Source organism: Podarcis pityusensis (assembly GCF_964106645.2).
Source record: "Podarcis pityusensis genome assembly, chromosome: 1".
Classification (NCBI taxonomy): Eukaryota; Metazoa; Chordata; class Lepidosauria; order Squamata; family Lacertidae; genus Podarcis; species Podarcis pityusensis.
Window position 1 is genome coordinate 117,466,580 of NC_138028.1, and position 22,959 is coordinate 117,489,538.

The 22,959-nt window shown below is 40.1% G+C and overlaps 1 protein-coding gene across 4 annotated transcripts in view; it reads left to right on the top strand.

Annotated features, from left to right (window-relative positions):
* Positions 1 to 22,959, top strand: part of ATF2 (activating transcription factor 2) — a 39,280-nt gene that overhangs the window by 9,854 nt on the left and 6,467 nt on the right. For 2 of the 4 annotated variants that reach the window (XM_080971527.1, XM_080971528.1), the window contains exons 4-12: positions 3,717 to 3,813; positions 5,899 to 6,017; positions 6,873 to 7,001; positions 7,661 to 7,839; positions 8,525 to 8,639; positions 9,807 to 9,893; positions 19,408 to 19,557; positions 20,418 to 20,624; positions 22,850 to 22,955. In XM_080971527.1, the coding sequence (XP_080827653.1) occupies positions 3,717 to 3,813; positions 5,899 to 6,017; positions 6,873 to 7,001; positions 7,661 to 7,839; positions 8,525 to 8,639; positions 9,807 to 9,893; positions 19,408 to 19,557; positions 20,418 to 20,624; positions 22,850 to 22,955 (1,189 nt within the window). The remainder of the gene's footprint in view (positions 1 to 3,716; positions 3,814 to 5,898; positions 6,018 to 6,872; positions 7,002 to 7,660; positions 7,840 to 8,524; positions 8,640 to 9,806; positions 9,894 to 19,407; positions 19,558 to 20,417; positions 20,625 to 22,849; positions 22,956 to 22,959) is intronic. The other 2 variants (XM_080971529.1, XM_080971530.1) reach the window with 1 other exon arrangement.

The following is a 22,959-nucleotide window of genomic DNA, read 5'->3' on the forward strand; positions in this document are numbered from 1 at the left end:
GTTTATCAACTGATTTCATATTTCCCTGTATGAGGACTATGCATTCTCCTCATTTGTTTCTCAGATCTACTTTCATGTTGAAAACTCCACCCACAGAACCCTTGTCATTAACATATAAAGTTGAGGACACTCCTTTCTGTCACTGTTTGCAGCAGAAATTAGGGGGAAACATGCACCCTACATTTTCTTTTTCAGTACTTCCATAACATCGTTTGATTACTGCTGCACTCTGACTAAACATCGTTGTTAGCAATGCATTTCAGTGATGCACATCTCTACCTCACCCTACTATCAGCACTTATACAGTATGAAGCCTTGTTTTCCCCAGAGCAGCTATAATGGATGTTTCATCTGCTTCTGAACTTTCCCTTCGTGAGGCTTTGATGGGGCATGACAAGGACAGAATTTTGAGTTTTTTACAGTGCAATCCCACATGTGTCTATTCAGAAACACAACCCATTGAATTCAATAGGACAGACTCCCAGATAAATACATCCTAAATTCTTGTGAAAAGGATGTAGGGGAGGTGGAAAAAGAAGTGTGGTTTGTTCCAGCCCAAAGCCAGGAGTAGGGGAGAGAAAGAGAGAAAATACAGTCATACCTCGTGTTATTAACACTGTGGGTTGCGCGTTTTCGGGTTGCGGGCCGCGCCAAACCTGGAAGTACTGGAATGGGTTACTTCCGGGTTTCAGCACATGCGCAGAAGCACAAAATGACGTTATGCGCAGAAGCGCCGAATCGCATCATACACGTGCGCAGACGCGGCACTTCAGGCTGCAAACGGTGCAGGTTGCGAACGTGCCTCCCACACGTATCACGTTCGCAACCCGAGGTATGACTGTAAGTTCAGTGCTCCAATCCATCTTTCACTCCCTTGCGAAAGCTGAGATCCGAGCATCACTTACATGGAAGTAGGCCCCACTGAATTCAGTAGGACTTAGTACTAAGTACCGTATTTTTCGCCCTATAGGACACACTTTTTCCCCTCCAAAAATGAAGGGGAAATGTGTGTGCGTCCTATGGGGCGAATGCAGGCTTTCGCTGAAGCCTGGAGAGTGAGAGGGGTCAGTGCGCACCGACCCCTCTCGCTCTCCAGGCTTCAGGAAGCTATCCACAAGCCGTTGGAGAGCTGCGTGACTTCGCTAGTGGATAGCAGCCTGTTCTGGGGGCTGGGGTCGGGGGAAGCTCGGGCTTCCCCCGCCCCAGCCCCGCACCTGGGGGGGGGGGGGAATAAAAAAAAATTTCTTTATTTCCCCCCCAAAAAACTAGGTGCGTCCTATGGGCCGGTGCGCCCTATGGGGCGAAAAATACGGTAGATGTGTGTTTGCCCGCAAATAGCTTTGGGGAAAGGGGTTTTTGTGGGTGGCTGCGCTACTCTACTGCAAGTTTGTTCTCCAAGAAGAGCCATAAGAAAGTTGAGAGGAGATGGTGGATTATTGTTGCAGTCCAGTTTTTGCTCCCCTTGCTATGGCTGGAACCATTTACCTGGGAGTAAGTTCCATTGAACACACTTCGAAGCAATGAGTGAGCAGGAGAGCTCTTGCAAGTTGGACAAGTAGGGAGTGAGGATAGGGCTTTGGGTTTGGTGTGCTAACAACACAGTCAGGCACTCCTACTCATATTGAGTGCAAAGGAGCTCCCTCCCAGGTAAATCCACCTGTAAAGGATAGAAAGTTGCACCCCGAAATGGGCAGAAGCAGAAGAAAAACGAGACAGGGAGGGGCAAAGTCTATGTGACGTGGTTGTGGGCACAGCAAGGAAATCTGAGACAAGGCAAGAAACGGTATATGCCTAATGTGCTTCATGGGCATATTATATTGGCATGTGATGAAAAACTGTTTGTGATACTCTCGGATAGGGAAAAAAAGCAAGTTTTTGCTGCAGGACATCCAAAATGTGAACAGGAGAGGGGAAACATCATGTGGTTCATGCCCCAAAAAGGCAGAAACAGGCAAGTTAAAACCAAGTTTTGAGGACATGCAGATGAGCCCAGTGCATAAAAACATTTTACTGCATCCTAGTGGAAGCTCATGTTGCATGGTCAGTGTTCCTTGTAATGGAATGGCTGTTACAGTGGTAGAATCTATTTTGGGTATAATCAGCTTCAACAGCAAATTAAATGTAGTTTCTTTGATTTTGAAAAAAAGCAACTTCTTAACCTTTAGACTGATTTAGCTACTTCTTTCTGCATTTGAAACTTCTCTCTCAGCCCTGAAGTCACTTTAGAACAACATCAGCATGGTTCTTAAGGCTGTTTGTAGTAGCAGTTCTGCAATGTGTTTTCCACTGAGTTCTGTGTTTAAAACTGATTTAATTAAATATCAATGTTACACAGAGAGAGAGAGTAAACTATTGTTGTGCTGCTCAGCTGGCTACCACGAACAGTAGCCATGGTTTGTTCCTGTTTATTTATTTGTTAAAATATTTATGTATCATAAAACTGTATCACAGTGGTTTACCACTTGCAGTTTTTGTGAAGGAAACAAACCACAAGCTCAGATTGGGACAACATGACAAGCCAGGCTCTGGCTTGTTTCATCCACAGTGGCAGCAGGAGCAGGAGAGTAGCACACATCAGTTTGTTTTCAAACTATGGTTTAATGTGACATGCAAAATAGACAATCACAGCCAATAGGGCTGTTGTACTTGTGGTCTGCTTTAAGCCCTTTGACAGCAGAGAAAGGTTTCTGGCCATGCCAAGTCAAGTCCATTGCAAGAATAATACAGGTCAGTGCTAGATTTAAAACAGATCAGCCAGTTCGTGAAAAGGGTGTAGGGTGAAGTTCAGCAGCACTCATGGCCAGCTATACTGATGGAGCCTTAGCCAATACATTGTAATGTAGTAGCTTAGGAGCAAATTAATAGTCAATGTTTTAAAATTGGGTACACTAGTTTCACCTTTGTAAATCATTCTTTTTCTGGACTATTAACAAGTGTGAGAAAAGAGTAGGTATGTCAGGAAAAAAAACATTCAGAAATGATCAGTTATTTCTGCGTGTTTTCTTTGAGTCTTGCAGGCTACTCCCCCCCCCCCCAAGCGTTTCATTTTTGGGAAACAGCAATTTTATATTCTGAAAAATACAATGGCAGCACTGCTGTATTATGTATAATCTCCAGCTTCCAGTGGGGCGTGCACCTGCATTTGCACTTGAATTTTTTAAAAGTTTGTTTCTCAGAAGCTGCACTAAAGAAACCCCAAAGTGTCAGTTAAGCTTTGCCAAGTACAAAAATAGGCTTGGGAGTTTGGCATAAGAGATTTTAAAGAAAAGGCATATTCCCCCCTCTCTAGCATTCCCTTGAATAATGTTCTGTCATTAATTGAGTCACTTTGTATACAGACAATCCCATTGTGAGTCTGCCTGAGCAACTACAGTATTGATATTATTATTCAGCTGCTCATCAAAACAAGGTTATAGTGGAGTGAAACCTTTGTCAAAAGTTGGTATTGACCTCTTAGTATTTATGCTGGTGCTATTTAAATGTTGAGGATATCTTGCAGTTTATTTTTTTTTAAAAAACACACAACCTTTTTGTCCAATGAAGCTTACTTTTATCATTTTCCTACTGTACCATCCAGACTTTAATTTTAAAAAAAAAAATCAGCTGTTAACATCTTGCTAATGGCTTTTAACCTGTTATGAAAATGATTTTCCATGTTGTTATCACTTTAGTTGAAATTAAAATTTATAACTATATTTTAAAACTTTTTGCCACAGCGTTTTACCAACGAGGATCATTTGGCTGTCCATAAACATAAACATGAGATGACACTGAAATTTGGTCCAGCTCGTAATGACAGTGTCATTGTAGCTGGTTAGTATATGTTTCTATTAATCCATCTTTCTTTTGGAATGTGCACACATTTTGTGTATTTTCTGTATATGACTCAAAATCTCTAGGCTCATCAGAAGCAACATCAAAAGATTCCTTATGAAATGAATTTGTAAACTGTGTTGTCCTTTACTTTACTTTACTTTACTTTACTTTTATAAAATTAATCTTCTGGCTTTTACTATTAAGTAATGAGCAGTCCAATTAAACTGAAATTCTATTTGTAAGGGTTGTCATAGCAAATCATACCTGGCAATTAGAGTAAGGCACTGATGATAGAAAACACTTACATGCACCATCCTAGTTAAATCAATGTCATATATTTGTAAATGTTTATTGGATAAATATTTATCGGTCATTTTGCTTCTCCGTATAAATTTAGCTATAGCATAAAATATTTTTGATCTCAAAAGCAGTTGGTCAAAGTATATACCCTCTGATCTTTCAATTTCTTTTGCAGTTCCTTCCTCTCTGGTGATCTTTTCATCTCAACCCCCTCTTTTAAAAAATTCTGGCTGGATAGTAAATAAAGATAACGTTTTGTTAAACATAAAGAATGAAGAGGAGGGTCTGAAAGCAACCCTTGCTTGACTCTAGGGAATTACATTTTAAGGATTAGCCTATTAAAAGTGCATGCTAATAACATTTACCCACTACTTTTTCCTGAAACAATGGTTCTTCACCAGAAGTAATTACCAGTTTAGTAATGGGTTGCATCCAAAAGTGCCTTACATGAGCAGAAAGACACATGTACTCACAAGGCTCTATACAAGTTTTGCCAATTCTCCCTTGTTACTAGACACATAGAATTCTTCTTGCTCTTCTCTGGACCCAAGGCATTGATTTTTCATGGAAGCCAACACCTGATAGGCAGATACTGTGAATTGCAATAAAGTACATCATACACTTTTCTACTGTATTGGCTACAGTGGAGTTGTGTGTAGTATTGATCCTTTGCAGGCAATGTAAGTACTATATGAAAAGTATCAGGTCACTACTCTGTGAATAATATGTATCTTGATTTCTGTACACATCTTTAATTTTTAGATGTTGCATAAAGCACAAGCAACAGAATGCCATGATTTCCTCAGTATTTTTCCCTTTATCTTTAAATTTCAGCCATTATGTAGTGATCACTATTATTCCTTTGTTAATCCCACAATGCAAGTTTATTGTGTGTTGGGATAGTATTTTATTGTCTATTAGTTAAACAATTATGGTTGAAATTAAAGTTCATTCTCATTAGAATGTTTTGCTCTGGTTGCAATCATCTTCTCACTTGCTTTAGAATAAGTGCTGTTTGGATGAATGGAAATTATTCCTTGGCAAATGGGTGAAGAATCGCAGCCAAGGTGCAATACTGTTTTGTTTTGTTTTGTTTTGTTTTGTTTTGTTTTGTTTTGTTTTGTTTTGTTTTTAAAGTTAAAGTAATCCTTATGCTTAATTTTTTTTTTAGCTCCAGCTGTTTTATTCATAAACTAAAGATTAAGAGATAATTTTCAAGCTTAAATGCTACCGATTTAAATTGTTCCCCGATTTCTTCTGTATATTCAGGGAGGCAGGCACATCCCTACAGCTGTATGCCATTTTAAAACACCTTAATCTAGACTTTTCAATGCATTATCATACTCTTCCCCCCCCCAGCTGTCCACAGGCAGGCTGATTAAGAACAGGAAAAACATACATTCAGCCATAGCAGCAACAAAAATTCAAGGAATATCTCTCTTTTAAAATATGTGATTTCTTGTTGCCCAGTTTGTAAGGTTTCTAAGACTTTTGCAAACCAAACACACATAGAATTTGCATTGTTTCGCCTTCTGATTGTGTTGTGTGTATTGGTGATACAGTACTGGTTTTAAAAGGAAAGATTTGGCAAAAAGGCAGCATTGTTTTTCATTAAATGATACATTAACAGTGAAACCTTTAATTATACTGCACTCCTGGTCAGGATCAGTTGCAAATTTTAGAGAGCTTGAAACATAGAAATTGACATCAATTTGAAAATATGTATAAAAGCCAATAAATAATTGGGAAAATCACATATATATATATATTTTTAAATTTTAGATCAGACTCCAACGCCAACTCGATTCCTGAAGAATTGTGAAGAAGTTGGTTTATTCAATGAGCTTGCAAGTCCTTTTGAAAATGAATTCAAAAAAGCTTCTGAAGATGATATTAAAAAAGTATGTTTATAAAGATGATCAGAGCTAAATCGCTGTGTAGACTACCAATTGTTTGGGTTCCCTTCACCACTAGGACTCTTTCACCGGTAGAAAAAATGTCATTCTTGTTAATCCTTATATTTTAGAAATATATAGAAACCACACTTGGAGGAAGTATTCTGTGAAGTAACCTTTCTGTCAATCTGTCCTGACAAGTCAATCACATTAAAAAAAAACCACAACTCTATAATGTGAACAAGTGTCATGCTGATGCATGCTTCTCAATTGTGCCAGCTTTGCTCTTTTCCTGTTTATGACTTTCCCATGTGGGAGGCAACAAACCACAGTACTGGATTAGTATTGTGTGTGGACCAGCGCTCATGGTTTATTTCTACAAACACAAGCTCTAAACTAAGTACACACCTTTACACATAATGCTAAGCCAATGTTTCCTCCCAGCTGGTGGAAGACAGGAGGAGGAAAGCAGGCACTATGGTTTAACATGATGTGCAAACTAGACTGTACTCTCATATATGGGGTGCTAGGAATAATTCCAAATGACATCAAAATACTTACTGTCATTTATTGCTACTTTGCTTGAAAAAGGAAATAAAAGTATAAAAGTGTCCTAACTGGCATCTGCTTTGTGTTGTTTGCCAGGGATGAACTCCTCTTGCTTGTAACGTGAGTAATATTTTTTTAACGAGGGAAAGTGTGGCAGAATGTAATTTCCTTTCATTAGCTATTACTGCCAACACTGTCTAAAAAGAGATGACAATAATGCTGGCCAGGATATTAGCATCACTGTAAATTGCCTACTCTTTGAAGAGAGTCCTGCTCAGATTTTAAAATGCATCTACCTGATAATTCTTCTAGATGCCTCTAGATTTATCGCCTCTCGCAACACCAATTATACGAAATAAGATTGAAGAGCCTTCTGTTGTTGAGACAACTCACCAGGATAGTCCTTTACCTCATCCAGAGTCCACTACCAGTGACGAAAAGGTAGTAATTTCTCATGATTTAGAAGCGTGGTCTGTACCAGTAAGTTCAAGAAACTTAAGAGCTTCAAACATTTTTGCTCATCCTGTGTCCCCCTGTGTTATTAATTACAGCACTTCAATAGTCTGAACACAAGAGAGTCCCAACTCATGCAGTTTACTAAAGCCTCTATGTCTGGCCATCTAAAGGGCAAAGTTTGTTGTTCTGAATTATTATTAAAGTACAGTATTATTGCGAACATTTCTAAAGCATACACAACTTGCTCCCAAGCAGTTGTCATGCAGTCTTCCCTGCCATGATCTCAAGGAGATTACAGTCTAGAGATCCACATGGAAAGTCAATGCCAGTATTGCACATTGATACAGCGACAGAGGCTGATGTGAATGCACCCATGTTAGGAGAGGCTAAATTGAGGAACTCCTGCACTTGGCAGCCACATCTACACAGATTTCCTTATTTATGAATTGCTTTCTATGAAGCAATTTCACAATACAACAGAAACATGACATAAACAATTGCTTGCTGCATATAAAATAAAGCAGTTGCATATATAAAAAACAATATCAAATCCAATACAGATACAAGTGGATGTTTCTATTATCCATAGAGGAAAAACTGAATGGTAAAACTAATGTTAATAAATGGTTTCCTGTTTCCTGTAGGAAGTGTCACTGCAGCAGACTGCCCAGCCTACGTCCACAATTGTTCGTCCAGCTTCTCTACAGGTTCCTAATGTGTTGCTTGCAAGTTCTGACTCAAGTGTCATTATTCAGCAAGCCATACCTTCACCGACTTCCAGCACTGTCATAACCCAGGCTCCCTCCTCCAACAGGCCAATAGTGTAAGTTTTCTATATATTTACAACTAGTGAAATATCTTCATAAGGTGTGTTTGTGGTTCTTAAATATATATATATATATATATATATATATATGGAACAATATCGGGGACCTAGCAACACTCTTGGTCTTGGATAAGTCATAATCTCTCTGGCTTGGATCTTGAGTTCCTGTGAGTTGATCTCTACTCATGAAAAGCTTCAACTGGAGGTGGGGATATGATTTTTGACAATATCTCTTTCTCCCTCTGAAACAGTATGGGAGATGATGCTTGGATTGCCAGGGGAAGGGTGACTTAATGAAAACCACCTACCCCCTTCCTTCAGCAGAAGCTTCCGGTTCTTGGTCCAACGTAAGGCAAGTCTGGTTCCAAAATTTGGGCCAGATTCAACTAACCTGTTCCTCTAGCAGAAGCCAGTGCAAGGACTCCTGCTAGTGCAACAGGGATTCCCATGCGCCTCTTCCATATCCTCTCTCTGTAGTCAGGAGAGCCCCCAGAACATTGTTTGGGGGGCAGGGGAAGGAGGCAGTGATGGTTCTGTCAGGCAAACAGAAATGCAGTCTCCTCTATCTATGGATCCCGCCTTTAAATAGGCATATCAATAATATACATACTGCCAAAGATGAATGAAACATGCAATGTACTTTGTCCCATAAGTGTTTTTCTTTTTCCATTTGTTTTCTTAGACCGGTGCCAGGTCCCTTCCCACTGCTGTTGCACCTTCCTAATGGACAAACCATGCCTGTCGCTATTCCTGCCGCGATCACAAATTCTAACGTGCATGTCCCAACGGCAGTTCCAGTAAGTATGTGTCTATACGGCATACACACGTTCTCCCAGACTTTTGAAAAGTCCCAGTCCTCAAATGCTAATTCTTGGAAACAGCTGTGACTCTAGTAGCTCTTGATCCAGAAGATAATGAGTGGTAGAAGCCAGTCAGGAGGATGGCAGGTGGTCAGAGATCCACAGCATGCTGACCGTTGGGGGACTGAAGCCAATCCCAGGCATGTTCCCAGGAGAGTAAACAATTGAGAGCATAGGAAACTGAACTTCACTGTTCCTGGGACTGCATGTCAAAGTGGATGTGGTTGAACTATAAAAGTGGATGTGGTGAGAACTGTGGTTCCCATGGCTACCTTCCAAAAATCTTTCCCCTCAGCTATTTTCAGTCGTTTTTAATCATTAATTATGCATTATTAAATTCAGGGTGTCACAAAAATTGTCACTGCAGAAAAAAGAGAAATAGGGGCGACCAAGAAATGTGGTATCACAGTAGGGAACCTGTGGAAGCATATTCTGTAGTTAAAAAAAAAACTTTTAAAAAATGTGTGTGTGTGTGTTTAGCAGGGCCTTAGGTGGCCACAGCAGAGGACTTGCAACAACAGTCAATATTATTTTTATATAATAATTTTTTAAAAATGATTTTTGATGGGGTCTTAAAGGCAAAGGGACCCCTGACCATTAGGTCCAGTCATGATCGACTCTGGGGTTGCGGTGCTCATCTCGCTTTATTGGCCGAGGGAGCCGGCGTACGGCTTCCAGGTCATGTGGCCAGCATGACTAAGCCGCTTCTGGCAAACCAGAGCAGCGCACGGAAACGCTGTTTACCTTCCCGCCGGAGCGGTACCTATTTATCTACTTGCACTTTGATGTGCTTTCGAACTGCTAGGTTGGCAGGAGCAGGGACCGAGCAACGGGAGCTCACCTAGATGAATAAGAGCCTTCTTAATTTGGCACCTGGATGGTAGTAGTGTTGGCTCCTGACAAATATCCACAGGGTATCCACAGTTGAGCCACCACTGAGAAGACCCTCCTTGTGAACTACACACAATCTCAGACAATGGCCTCAAAAAGTTGGCACTAAAATAGCTCAATGAGCAATCTTTTAGTGGAAAAGACAGGCTCCTTAGCTGTTATAAAGTAGAATGTGCTTTTAGTTGTGTATTAATTCTTGATTATATTGAACAGCTTGTTAGACCTGTCACCATGGTGCCTAGTATCCCAGGAATTCCAGGACCTTCATCTCCTCAACCTGTGCAGTCAGAGGCAAAATTGGTAAGTTTTTCAATAAGATGAATTTAGGTATAATATAGAAAGTGAACCAGAAAATCCAATAATATGTTTGGTTTTTATTTATTTTGTTTTATATACAACCTAATTTTGTTTTACATACATATAGAAGAACTGTACTTTCAGTCCCAAAGAAATTAGCTATGTGACTGTCTTTGTGTGTTGTACAGTACTATTGCATTTTGGAAAGCAGGACATTGAGAAAAGACTACTTAATAACAACCACAGCAAGAGTAAATAATACCTAACAATTATACAGCATTTTGTAACATTCAAAGTATTTATCATTTGTTATCACGTAATGCCATCACAAATTCTACATTAGTGGAACTTTCTGTAGAGTGGGCCAATGTACGATTTACAAGTTAATAGTTCCGCTCCGCATTAATGCACTGAATGCACTATACAAGTGACTAAAAATTCCCTTTCTTAGCTTAGATACTGTTCAGCAGTTTGAATTTCCACCCATTGTAGAGAATCACTGAAAAGACCCCTATGGCCAGAAACAATGGCTGAGTTCAGACGTCATACTAATGTTACTAAACAATGGCAAGACATTAATGGATCTTGCCTCCTCCTGACCTCCCTCCCCCAATCTTCCCACACAGTAGGAGGAGGAGCTTGGAAGCATTCATGTTTTGCTTTTGCTTAACCAGGGCTTCTTACATTGTCCAGACTAATTTGAAACTAAACCTGGCACAGTACATGGTAATTTCAAAACATGACTTCTGAAGTTATAGTCACAGGATACAGCATGCTCAGTTAATCCAAACAAGAAATGAAAGCTCCCAAATGTCTCCTCCCAGCTTTGTGCAAGGAGTAAGTGAGCCTGGAGCAGCTAGATTCACTCATGTCTTGTTGAACCATGGATGGGCACCCTTTGACCTAATTTAGTTCAATTTTTTGCCTAATTTCATGGGGGGAGGAACGGATGGAAGAGTGGGGGAGAGACTATGGAAGCAATTAGCCCTGTGGCAAGAGCAATCCGTTTCTCCTCTGGCAGCCTGCTGAAAAGGGGCAGCAGAAAAAGGAGAAGAGAGAAAAGGGTTGCCCACAATTGATCCTGTCCACTGTCCACATACAGGCTCTAAGAAATGACCCTCAATGGAATGTGGCCTTTAATAGAAAAACAGTTTGCCCACTCCACACTAAACCACATTTTAGTGTGGCACCCGATTACAGCCATTGTTAGTGAATAGTAGAACGGTTGGGAGAATTCTGAAGACATTCAATGGTAATCGCAAATTTTTGGATTGCCTGGAAGTCTGCTACATTCTGATCTCCCTACTCTGCTTATCAAGTGAAAAGGAACCATGGGAAGTGGCAATTAAAATTACCTAATTTGTGGTATCAAACAGGGTGTTAAAAGATACCTCTGTAAATTATACAATTACAGAATCATATTTTTATTGCTTAAATCAATCATTGGCTTCCTTATGGTGCATAAATTAGTGCTTCCAATGAATTCTTTATTTAATTGCCTTTGTTTAGCATCTATACTAATAGCAAATTCATTCGCTCAAGTGCCTATCCTTATGTATCCAAAACGGCACCACCTACACGCAAGAAGGGGGTATTGGCATGTTCAGGGAAACCCTGAGGTTTTCAAAAGACCAAAAGATCTTTGGCAGGAGGCAAAACCTTAGAGAACCAAACAAAAAACCAGGACTGAGTATGCTCAGTGGATGCAAAATGCTAACTGTTTGACTGGGAAGGAGGGGGGTGGCATTGGGATAGAAAATCAAAGGCAGAGAGGAAAGAGAGAGACTACTTGTTCCATTGATTGTAGAAATGCAGTAGCAGAAAAATGCATGCATTAACAGAGACTACTAAATCTACCTGGTAGCTAGAGAGAGGGTACCTCATTTTAAATTGGTTAATTCCCAACATGAAGCATTTTAGGAGACCGATGATGTCATGGTTATATTGGAAAGGGACCTTGCATACCTGCTTTGCGTTCAACATTGCAGGGGTAACATGCACATGTTGTGGCCAGTTGAAACGTAGAAAACTGCCTAATATTGAATCCATCTAGTTCACTGTTGTCTTCACTGACCGGCCATGACTCTCTAGGGTTTCAGATGGGGGACGTTCCCAGTGCTACCTGGAGTTTCTGGGAATTAAACCTGGAACATCATGATTACACAGCAGATGCTCTACCACTGAGCTACATTCCTTCTGCAATGAAATTAGAATGAAACTGTATCACTGTAGGTGTTTAAGATGAACGCTGCTGGTGTATAGCAGATGAAATTCAGTGGTGACCTTTCACAAAGTCAAGGATACATAGTAATAAAGAATGTCATGGATATTTTTTGAAATCAGCATGGGCTGCTAATTTTATACTGCATAGAAATGAAAGTTTTGATAAGTACAATGTTGCACCGGTGGGCATGGCAGGACTTCCTTTCCTCCTTCCTACAACCCTCAGATGGCCTCCAGAGCACATCTGGGTAACTGCAGGGGCTGTGGCAGGGAGGGAGGGAGGATGAATAAATCTATTTTGTGCTAGTGAAAGTTGGTTGTGTAAGTGGGATGCTGCATCTGGCTATCATTCTTAGATTCTCCCTGTTGCAGACCTAAAATGAAATAAGCTCTGCCCATGAATATGTACTCATGTATAGAAGTATTACGTTATTGTTAAGCCAGTGTGTTATTGAAAGGATGATATATAAATACCCTTTGTTAAGAAAAGATAAAATTACAAGAGCAACTAAAGCATTATCAGGAAAATGTCTTTTATGAGAATTAGCCAAGAAATTGCCAGAGTTTGTATGTAATAATACACTGTTGTTTGGTGTTGTGAATAAGTGGCTCAGGCTCACAGACACCCTCTCATCTTTGCCCTCAAGAGCAGCAGGTTGAAAGTGTTCACTTTCACTTTAGGGAAACCATCAATTCCTGTTACGTTCAATCTTGGGAGGCCCTGCCTTATTTTAACGGTGACTACTTAAAACAAACCAGGATAGCAAATGTCGTTTGATCCTGATTTGTTAGCAAGTCATAGTTAGAATAAGCTAGTTTCTTGAGTTCAGACGAAAACAGGAAATTCATTTACTCAAAATATAAGTTTTCCAACTCTGCAAAGTATAACCTTTCAACTTCCCCATGTGAAAAGGGAGAAGTGGAAGAAATCCTCTATATCAGCGGTTCTCAACCTGTGGGTCCCCAGATGTTGTTGGACTACAACTCCCATCATCCCTGAGCTCTGGCCTTGCTAGCTAGGGGTGATGGGAGTTGTAGTTCAACAACATCTGGGGACCCACAGGTTGAGAACCGCTGCTCTATATTGTAGCAAACTTTGCTGGGCTCAATTCTGCTAACCTGGCTGCTAGCAGAAGCCTGTGCAATGACTTCCACTATTACAGCGGGGCTCCCCCCCCCCCACTGCCTCTTCCCCCCCCCAACAATTGGCTGAAGGGGGATTGAAAGGACCCCTCAAACAGCACAGATTGTTCAATCAGGCAAGCAGAAATGTTTGCGCTATCAGAGTTGTCTCCTTAAGGCTACATTCCTCCCATTTTGTCTGAACCAGGATTTTAACTCTTAAAAGATGTGTGAGAGGAATAGCAGTCATATTGGAACTTTGTTAACTCAGGACTGGTGTTTGTAGTTTAGCGTTATCTGACATGGAATTACTCGGAATACTTTTGTAGAATTTATGTGTCAGAAAAGAAAAACAATGTAGCAGCGTGTTGTGGACCTTTATATGTGCAACATGGCAAACGTTTTTTGTTATACAAATATAAAAGAAGCACATCTTGAGAAAGCACAGGAGAAATAGCTGTTTAAGTTTTAGCAGTCTCCTTAGTTGATAAAATTTGGTGAATATTTGCATTTCAACTGTTTCTTTCAGTGAGGTGATGGATATTTTTTAAAAAGTAGCCATCAAAACCTTGTTTCTTGGATGCAGAGAGAGCTGCAGGGCCTGGACACAATCTGAGGAACTGTATCTGACTGGATTTATCCTGGAGAAGAAGACAAAGGAGCATGAGTACTGTTCTGATTTTTGTATAGGTTCAGTAAAAATGTAGGACTATCACCCTTTGAGTTTCAAATGCAAGTATATTAATCGTTCCTTATATATATATATTAGAGCTGTGAACCTAGGATTGCCATACGTCTGGGTTTTCCCAGGAATCGGGCTCGGAAAATGGCGTTTGGGCGGATTTTTGCCAAATTGACAAAATGTCAGTGAAAACCCAGACGTATGGCAAGCAGAGCAATTTTTTAAAAACCAAGCTTTAAAAAGCCTTTAAAGAACCTAAAAAATTAATGGGGAGTGGGGGGAGATGTTCCCAAAAATGTCCGGATTTTCACTGTAGGGAATATGGCAACCCTTAATGAACCAGTTAGAATTTATTACCTCTTCAGCAATGTTAATAATTGCTTCAGTTCAGATGACATAATTAGAAAATGCTTCTGTTGATTAATGCATGGTTTGGGAATGTCTCAAAGGTTTAGAGGATCACTTGGGGGGGTATCTCAAGTTTTAAAACCCACTCACATTTTAAAATCTCCATTTTTATTCCACCAGTACTAATTTACTGATTATGAGATGCTTTCACTTCTAACATTACGTATGACAGTACAAATATTTTTATTGCTTAGCTCAGCATATTTTATACGTTAAATCCTAGTCAATGTCTGCATACATCATGACTGAAAATTCCTTTTTCCTTTCTCTCACCCTGAGAAATGAGAAATTTAGAAATGAGAGCAGTAATTAATTTGTCTGATATGCCTATCCTGCATTCATCTAAAAGAATACCCTTCTGCCCATTATATACCTTATAATTACATGCCCCGCCTGGAGTGTTTGTCTTGCATTTAAATCTTCTTTGTGCTCTCTAGTGGCATTTCATAGTGTTGCCAGCTTGGAATTACACAACTTACATGGCAGATCATGCTGAAAAGTAGATTCCTCTATATTCCTAAGTTGTGAATGCATATATATATATACATACACACACACACACACACACAGAGAGAGAGAGAGATACTTCTGTGTCTTACTTTCCATACTTGTTAATGTTTACATAATTACCACTGTCTTACATTTAATCCAAAGACTATATATATATATATATATATATATGTATATATATATATGAGAATTAGTGATGCCAGTAGTAAATAGGAAAGGCCCTGTATACTGAAATAGGGGGAGGGGGGAATCTGATTCCATTTAGTTAGGCTTTGGTTGACCAACTTTCAACAAAGGTTGAAATTGCAAATTATGTTTGTGTAACATAGATTTTACCCCATTTTTCAATTTTAAAAATGTTCAGGGTGTCATACAGTATAGCACAGTGTTTCTCAAACTTGGGCCCCCAGCTGTTTTTTGGACTACAACTCCCATCATCCCTGACCACTAGTTCTGCTGGCTAGGGATGATGGGAGTTGTAGTCCAACAGCAGCTGGAGATCCAGGTTTGAGAAACACTGGTATAAAATAACAAGAAAATACAGAAAAATAATTTGTAAAACAGTTCCTACTGAAACATGTCAGGGATATTAACAAACGACTGCAAACATGCATGCACCGGCAAACAAGTTCAGTTGAAGCTGTAGGGGATTGAATCGCAATTTTAGTCAGTACGCACTAAGCACTTATGGAAAAATAACAGCATTTCAGTACCTACATATAACATATCAACGTTTAGAGCTCTGGTGATGCTTGACTTATATTTGAGGGTAGGGTGCCCTTAGCCATCATATATAGTCTTTGAACATAATATTATTAGAATTACAAAACTTGAAGCAGAAATTCATTAGATGATGATACAGAGCTTCATTATTACCTCTAAAATGTCTGTGTTACGCTCCTTCCTGTGTATATCTTGAGAGACCGAGGGGGAAGGGGAAGATTGTCAGAAATCATCCAAGAGCCGAGCTGCTGCTCACAGAAGGTGCCTTGCCTCATTTTGAGTGATCAGTCCCTGTTAACCCCCACACTCGAGCCCACCCCATTTAGCAGGTTCCCCTAACCCTAAAGAGAGACGTTTCAGGCAGCTTGTGGAGCTGTAGGTGGGAGAAGGGGGCAAGAAAGTCACCTTCCACCAACTCCCTTCAGTCACAGTTTCTCTGGATCCAGCTTCTTCGTTGCTCCTTTGTTGAATTTTCTATTGCAGCCTCCCTGGGACAAGTACCTGTTCCTTTGTACTCTGTAGATTGGAATGCATGCTAATGGCAGTACATAAATAATAGATACAAGTGTCTTCAAATGAGAGATTGGGGGTGAATTCATTTAATGGTCGTCTTCGATTTTGTTTCAGAAAGCATCTGAGATGTTATATTTGTAGCAAGTTCAGAGTTAACAAATCATTCTACATAAAAACAAATAAGACCCTCTGAATTAGGATTGCCTTGCCTCTTTAAAAAATACATATTGTAAGTGATGCTCTCTGGAGTTTTCCGCGTACATTTTTTTTTTAAACAAACTGAGAAATACCTGAAGCATAGTGGGTAGCCAGTAGGCTTTCTGCAGGGGTAACCACTGAGAGTTGACAGAGGGCAGCCTGGCAAATGTTCAGAAACTCACATTAACTTTGTTGAGCTCGGCATGGGACCTTGTGTTCGGCAGAATTCTCCTGACCTGCCTCTCTGCATGCCGAGCTAATCAGCAAACACCTAATGAGCCTGCTCTAAAGAAACAGACCCTCTCCCAACCTACTTCATTTTCATAGATTCTCTGGGGGGAGGGGAGAGACAAGACTTCATAAGGACTGATGATGCTGCAAAGACCACAATAATGATAATTAACTTGCTGAATTTAGAAGATTATGCTGTTAATTAGTTGCAAAATAAAGATAAGTAATAGAGCAGCAGATGGTAAGATAACACCCAGGAGAAGGAGGGTTATTACTCTGATGAGGTTTTGTGGCAGATATGAAATATGGATCTGACTTTTTCATAAATTGTTTCTACAATATATCCTCTTGTTTCTGTGAACTCGTGATGGAGTGATCTATTCCTACCAATTCTGACAGATGTGATGGGGATTTATTTTGAAGGGTATACATATTTTTTATACTAAAAAGATGCCTTTGCTGTTCAGGATTAGAATGTCGTCAGTGTTTCAGCAATATTGCAAATACAAATTGAATGACTATCAATGTACTTCATCATTTCTAATTATACTTTAAATATGTATTTTATTATATCACTGGAGAGAACATTAACAATCACTATCAACAGTATGGTGCATTGAATAAAGAGCTCAATTCTACAGCTTAGTGGGTAGCCTTGAGCAAATTTTCTCTCAACCTTACCTACTTCGTCGGGTGGTTGGGGGTACATGTAAATTGCCCCAAGCTCCTTGGAGGAAGAGCAGACTTCCAAATGGTGGTAATGAATCTACTTAACATGTTGAAATTATTGGGTCGATTATTGGAACATTTTGGTAAACTATGAAGGCTTTAAAATATTTGAGACTATTTAGGAACAACTATTCAAACTTGTTACACAGGATTGTCCCGGAAAGCATGGCATCATTTTGCACTCTTGCTATAGGTGTTGTGATTTCCCTTGTCCTGTGACTCAGCTCTCCAAGTTCATCACTCCTTTCTTTAGTGACTTGGTCCATTTTTTGTCGATTAATGCTATGGTGGGGGCAAGGAGTGGATAGCCCAAATTGTTCAAGTCCTTGGGGACTTGAGGCATCCCTTCTCAGAAGCGGTTGTTGCCCTGCCTCAGCAATTTGACTGCAGAGAATATAGTCCTGAAGGATGAGGACCTGGTGCCGGCTGAGCCAAAATACTTCTGTGGCTTGTGAATGTTTCTGTGAATATATAGCGATATATTTCCCAGTTGAGGGGGTTGGGGAGGTTGCTGGCTGAGTGAAGCAGCAGGTTCTGAGCCAGTTTTGCTTTGCTCCTTAAGCAAAATAGCTTGGGGAGGGGGACAGCTGTGGTCAAGCCATAAGCAAATATGAGAATGGACGGGAAATGGACCTAAAGGCCATCAGCTGGATATTCCTTCTATAACCATATATACTATATAGTTAGAAAGACAACGTAATGTTTTTAGGGGGTTTAAAATAGGGGGGGGGTTGCATTTATTAATTTATATTTTATCATTAAAAAAAATCAAATATAAAGCAGTAAAATGATACACAAGAAAAGGAAAAAGAACAAAACACAGAACTGTGTAAAGGTGGTAAACATTATATGAATATATACAAAAAATACCCTAACCCATACATTCTTTTATAGTTTTGATATTATCCTAATATGAATAGAAATATTAGCAGTCTGTTACATTTTGTATAAATTCGTTCCAAATATTGTCATGTTTATCCAACCAGAGTCTATGTCTGTAAGCAGTCCATTCGTAGGTTGCAAGTGTTACCATATTATCAACCCACTGATTAAAGAACGTAATATTTTTAGTGATCATTTTTAGTTATTGAACTATGGAACAGATGCCTATTGTTATCCTCCGGGCCCTTTGATGTTTTTGGTACTTGTATTTGGCCAAAAGGACTGGATCACTTTGGGGGGGGGTGTACAACTCACATCACAATCTGAAGTACCCCTTCTTACTAGCTCAGAAATATACTCATACCTTAAGCATATAATAGTATTTTTGCTAACCATTTTAACTCTGTGTTTCATACCCATCATCTTGTTCACATTGTGGATCTATAACTTTTTGGAACTAGAAGAAGTGGTATTAGTTCTTTGTAAATGGAAAAAGACATGGGAGGCAAAATGAAGTACAGGCAACTGTTGTTTTAGGCGTGACTGATGTGTGTGCAGTTGCACATATGTGCACAGCATTGAACCTGGAAGTGACCTGGAAACATCACAAAAGACATCACCGAAAGGGTGGGGCGGAGGCAGAACAGGTGCAGAATGGGGTGTTTCAGCTGAACACAATTTCACACGGGCGTGCAGTGACATTGAATGCAAATCCTGTGCAAATCGGGGGTTGCCTGTACAGTGGTACCTTGGTTTAATAACAGCCCTGTTTACGAACTATTTGGTATAAGAACTCCACAAAACTGGAAGTAGTGTTCCGGTTAGCGAACTTTACCTCGGTCTACGAACGGAAGCCAAATGGTGGAAGGACACCAGTGGCGGGAGGCCTCATTAGGGAAAGCGCGCCTCGGTTTAAGAACGGTTTCGGTTTAAGAACAGACTTCCGGAACAGATTAAGTTTGTAAACCGTGGTACCACTGTATATGCTTAGAATGAAAGTAGTTGGTTGTTTCCAGTGCTGTGCGAGTGGATGTGCACTTGCACAAGGGAAGTTTCCTCCCTTCTCATGGCAGCACCCTGCACCCTCCCAAAAGCCTCTCCTGGAATTTTGGGGGTCTTCATGAGAGGTATGGAATGGAGCTGCTGCAGCAGCAGGAGGAGAGTCTCCGAAAATTGGGCATGAGCAGCTTTCACAGGCAACTCTTAAGCTAGTGAACAACTCTTAAGCTAGCTGAGTAAGTTGACTATTGCGGCCTGCAATCGTTCATCGTGGAAAAATTCATTTTTGTCTTTCAGCGATTAAAAGCTGCCTTAACCCAGCAGCACTCTCAGGTCACAAATGGAGATACTGCAAAGGGACAAACAAGTGGATTGGTTAGAACTCAGTCAGAGGAAGCACGGCCACAGTCGCTGCAGCAGCCTGCTACATCTACTACTGAAACACCGGTAAGAAACCTTGCTTCTGATTCTGTTTGCTACCATATAAACATCCTAGATTACTTCCTGACAGACTCTTAGCTTAGTGTTATGTGCAAACCAGCAATCTTGGCTTACAACAAACAAGGTTGCTAAACAAGGTAGCTTCATAACCCATGGTTTGTAGCTGACTTGTTTCGTGACTATTCTTTGTTCAGGCTCACAGAGGCTCATTCACTAAACCATGGCTTAGCATTGCATATGAACCAACCCTGTGTTGCAAGTGCTTGAACTCTTACACCAAATATTTTTTAATCCTAGAATTTCCTCTTTTTCAATACAAAGAGAGAGAGAATACAAAGAGAGAAACCCCACCTTAAAGTGGGGGTGGAGAAGTCATTTAATTCAGCTCCACTCTGCCTCTATAATAGTATATTCTATGTTGTATCCAGTGGTTGTGCAAGTATAAGATAGTTCACACAACCAATCTATCATTTGTCTTCCCCTCTGCATCCCTGAAAAGCTTCTCCAGAGGGGGAGCCTAGTGAATATTGTGGATTTTTAATTAATTTATTTTTTACAGGGTTGCAGTGGGGTTGGGAGAATGGCTCAAATTTGGGTAGGGTAATCTTTCATGAATTGGAACTTTAGTGCTGTATTGCCAACCTGTGTTTGATATGTCTGCTATAGCCAACATGTCAACAGTGCATTTTGTTTTTACTTTGAAACTCTTTAAAGATTGCATGTGTTCAATTTATATTCTGCACTAAATGAGACCATTATAGTCAATGCTGTGTGATATATTAGAGGAATGTGAATTTCTGTCCAAAGTCTAAGCTTGAACTAAAAGTTTTGTGGCAGTGAACTCTGGCATTCCTTGCTTCTTGCAGGCTTCTCCAGCACAGCTTGCACCGCAAACGCCAAATACAGGGGGTCGACGACGAAGGGCAGCAAATGAAGATCCCGATGAGAAAAGGCGGAAATTCCTAGAGCGGAATAGGGCGGCAGCATCAAGGTGTAGACAAAAAAGAAAAGTTTGGGTGCAGTCTTTGGAGAAGAAAGCTGAAGACTTGAGCTCGTTAAATGGTCAATTACAGGTACTTCCTTCTGCTTGTTTGTAATTTTAAAACAATAATCTGATATTGTAATACAATAATTAAGGGCAATAGGTTGAATTCAACGCTATGCCAATACAGTGGTACCTCAGGTTCCATACGCTTCAGGTTCCATACGTTTCAGGTTACAGACTCCGCTAACGCAGAAATATTACCTCAGGTTAAGAACTTTGCTTCAGGATGAGAACAGAAATCGTGCAGCAGCGGCGCAACAGCAGCAGGAGGCCCCATTAGCTAAAGTGGTGCTTCAGGTTAAGAACAGTTTCAGGTTAAGAACGGACCTCCGGAAAGAAATAAGTTCTTAACCCGAGGTACCACTGTATGATTGTTCTACTTGTCAGAAAGGATGATCTCCTTTTGATTTTTGGGTAGGGGAGGAAAGGAATCTTTTGTTGGCTTCCACTATCAAAGTTGGTTAATTGAATCCATTTAACAGGTCCAGAGCACACAGTGTAATTTTAGGCTCGTCCAAATGATGTGTGATTGCCGGCACACGGCCGGGGGGGGGGGGGGACATCATAGGGTGGAGTGCTGGGAACTGAACCCCATCGCCCCATAATATTTCATCTTTCCTTCCCCATAAGTGTCTCAGGAGCTCCATTTCTTTTACCTTCTCCCCAAAAAGAGATGGGGAAAGGGTGCAAACTCTGAATATCTGGAACTTTCCCCAATGAGGTGCACATAGGGTGAGGTGAGGTTACAAGTGGCCATCGGGCATTGCATATAATGCAAGCCTGCTTTGAGAGGCGTGGTGGGCGTGAGCTGCTTGTACCCATTTCACAGTATAGATATGCTCCAGCAAAGTTTCCAGAGCCAGTCACGTGTATCTACCCATGCATTATTTTAAAAAACCCGAAGACAACCGAAAGATTGAAGGTCAAAGATTTTTGCCTTCTTGGCTAGTCCTTCACTCTACGTAATTTAAAATGTTTCTGTTTGTGACAGGAGAGGTATAATGGAATATGAAGTAGAAACAAATGAGAGAACAGTGTAACGTAAGTGCAGGAATCCTGTGTGTATGATTGGCAAGGCTGGCAGTAGCTAATAAGTATATACACAAAAACATCTGGAGGGCACCAAATTGGAGGAGGCTGGCCTAGAATACATGTTACCTCATCTATGTTTTCATTTGCATTAAAAGACAATGGACATTTCTGTATGGATTTTTCCTACTTAAACATATTTTTATAAGCATAGACTGGAACACACACACACGGCAGAGTCTCAAGGGTTAATCTCTTTCATGTAAAGCAGAGGTGTTTTTTATAGTCTGCCAGCAACAAAGCTGGCAAAGGTGAAGAACAGAATGATTTGTAAAGGAAATTGAACGGCAAATAAATTATTTAAACTCTTCATTATCTGAAAATATTAATCCTGTATTCCAAAATTATTCATCATTTGATAAAGCAGGCACAGCTGGGTAGTAATAACCCATGATGGCTTAAGTTGAATATGTGTTTTGATATGTTTGGCCTTCCACAGCATGTTAGCTGTGAAAAAGTGCTGGTTCTCATTCTAGTTTTGTCAATTTTACAAATTAAACGAGCTGGGGGAAACTGTTTGAATCATATGAATATGAAATATAAAAATATTACTGTATGGTGAGGCTCACTTTCAGAGTTTAGATAAAGTGGGCTCAACCTTTGGCTCTTCTTGCTGGACTTGTTGTTTTAGCTACAGCAGAAGAACCCCCAGCTTCTGCCTCAGCAGAATGAGGTCAGACGAATATTGATACTTGCATCGTTTGCACAGCGACATTTAAAAATATTGGGAGATCAATGGAACTATGTCCAGTATATTTTAAATTCCCCACTTCCTTAATGTATTCATCTTAAATATGTCACATTAGAATTCTCCATTCAATTATCTGTAATGGCAAAAAAAATAAATAGTCAATGCCAGTCCCTTAAAATGTGGTGCACAACATTTTGATATCTATATCGGACTGCATATAGAAGCAAGAGATCAAAAGGAGTTGAATGTAATAGGCCAAATGTAAAGCAACTCCCAATATTTTCTTTGAATGTACAAAACAAACAAGCTGCTTAGCCAAAACTGCTGCAGTTCACAGATAAAGCGTTGTGTTAATGTGCCTAGAAATTGTGTGCTGTGTCTTGTATTTGTCTTTACGAAAGCTTGTAAATCTCAGTTTGAAATGGATGTAACTTGATCCTGGTAAAGTATATAACTTTTTTCTTCTTCTTTAGAGTGAAGTCACCCTGCTGAGAAATGAAGTGGCGCAGCTGAAACAGCTTCTTCTAGCTCATAAAGATTGCCCTGTAACAGCCATGCAGAAGAAGTCTGGCTATCATAGTGA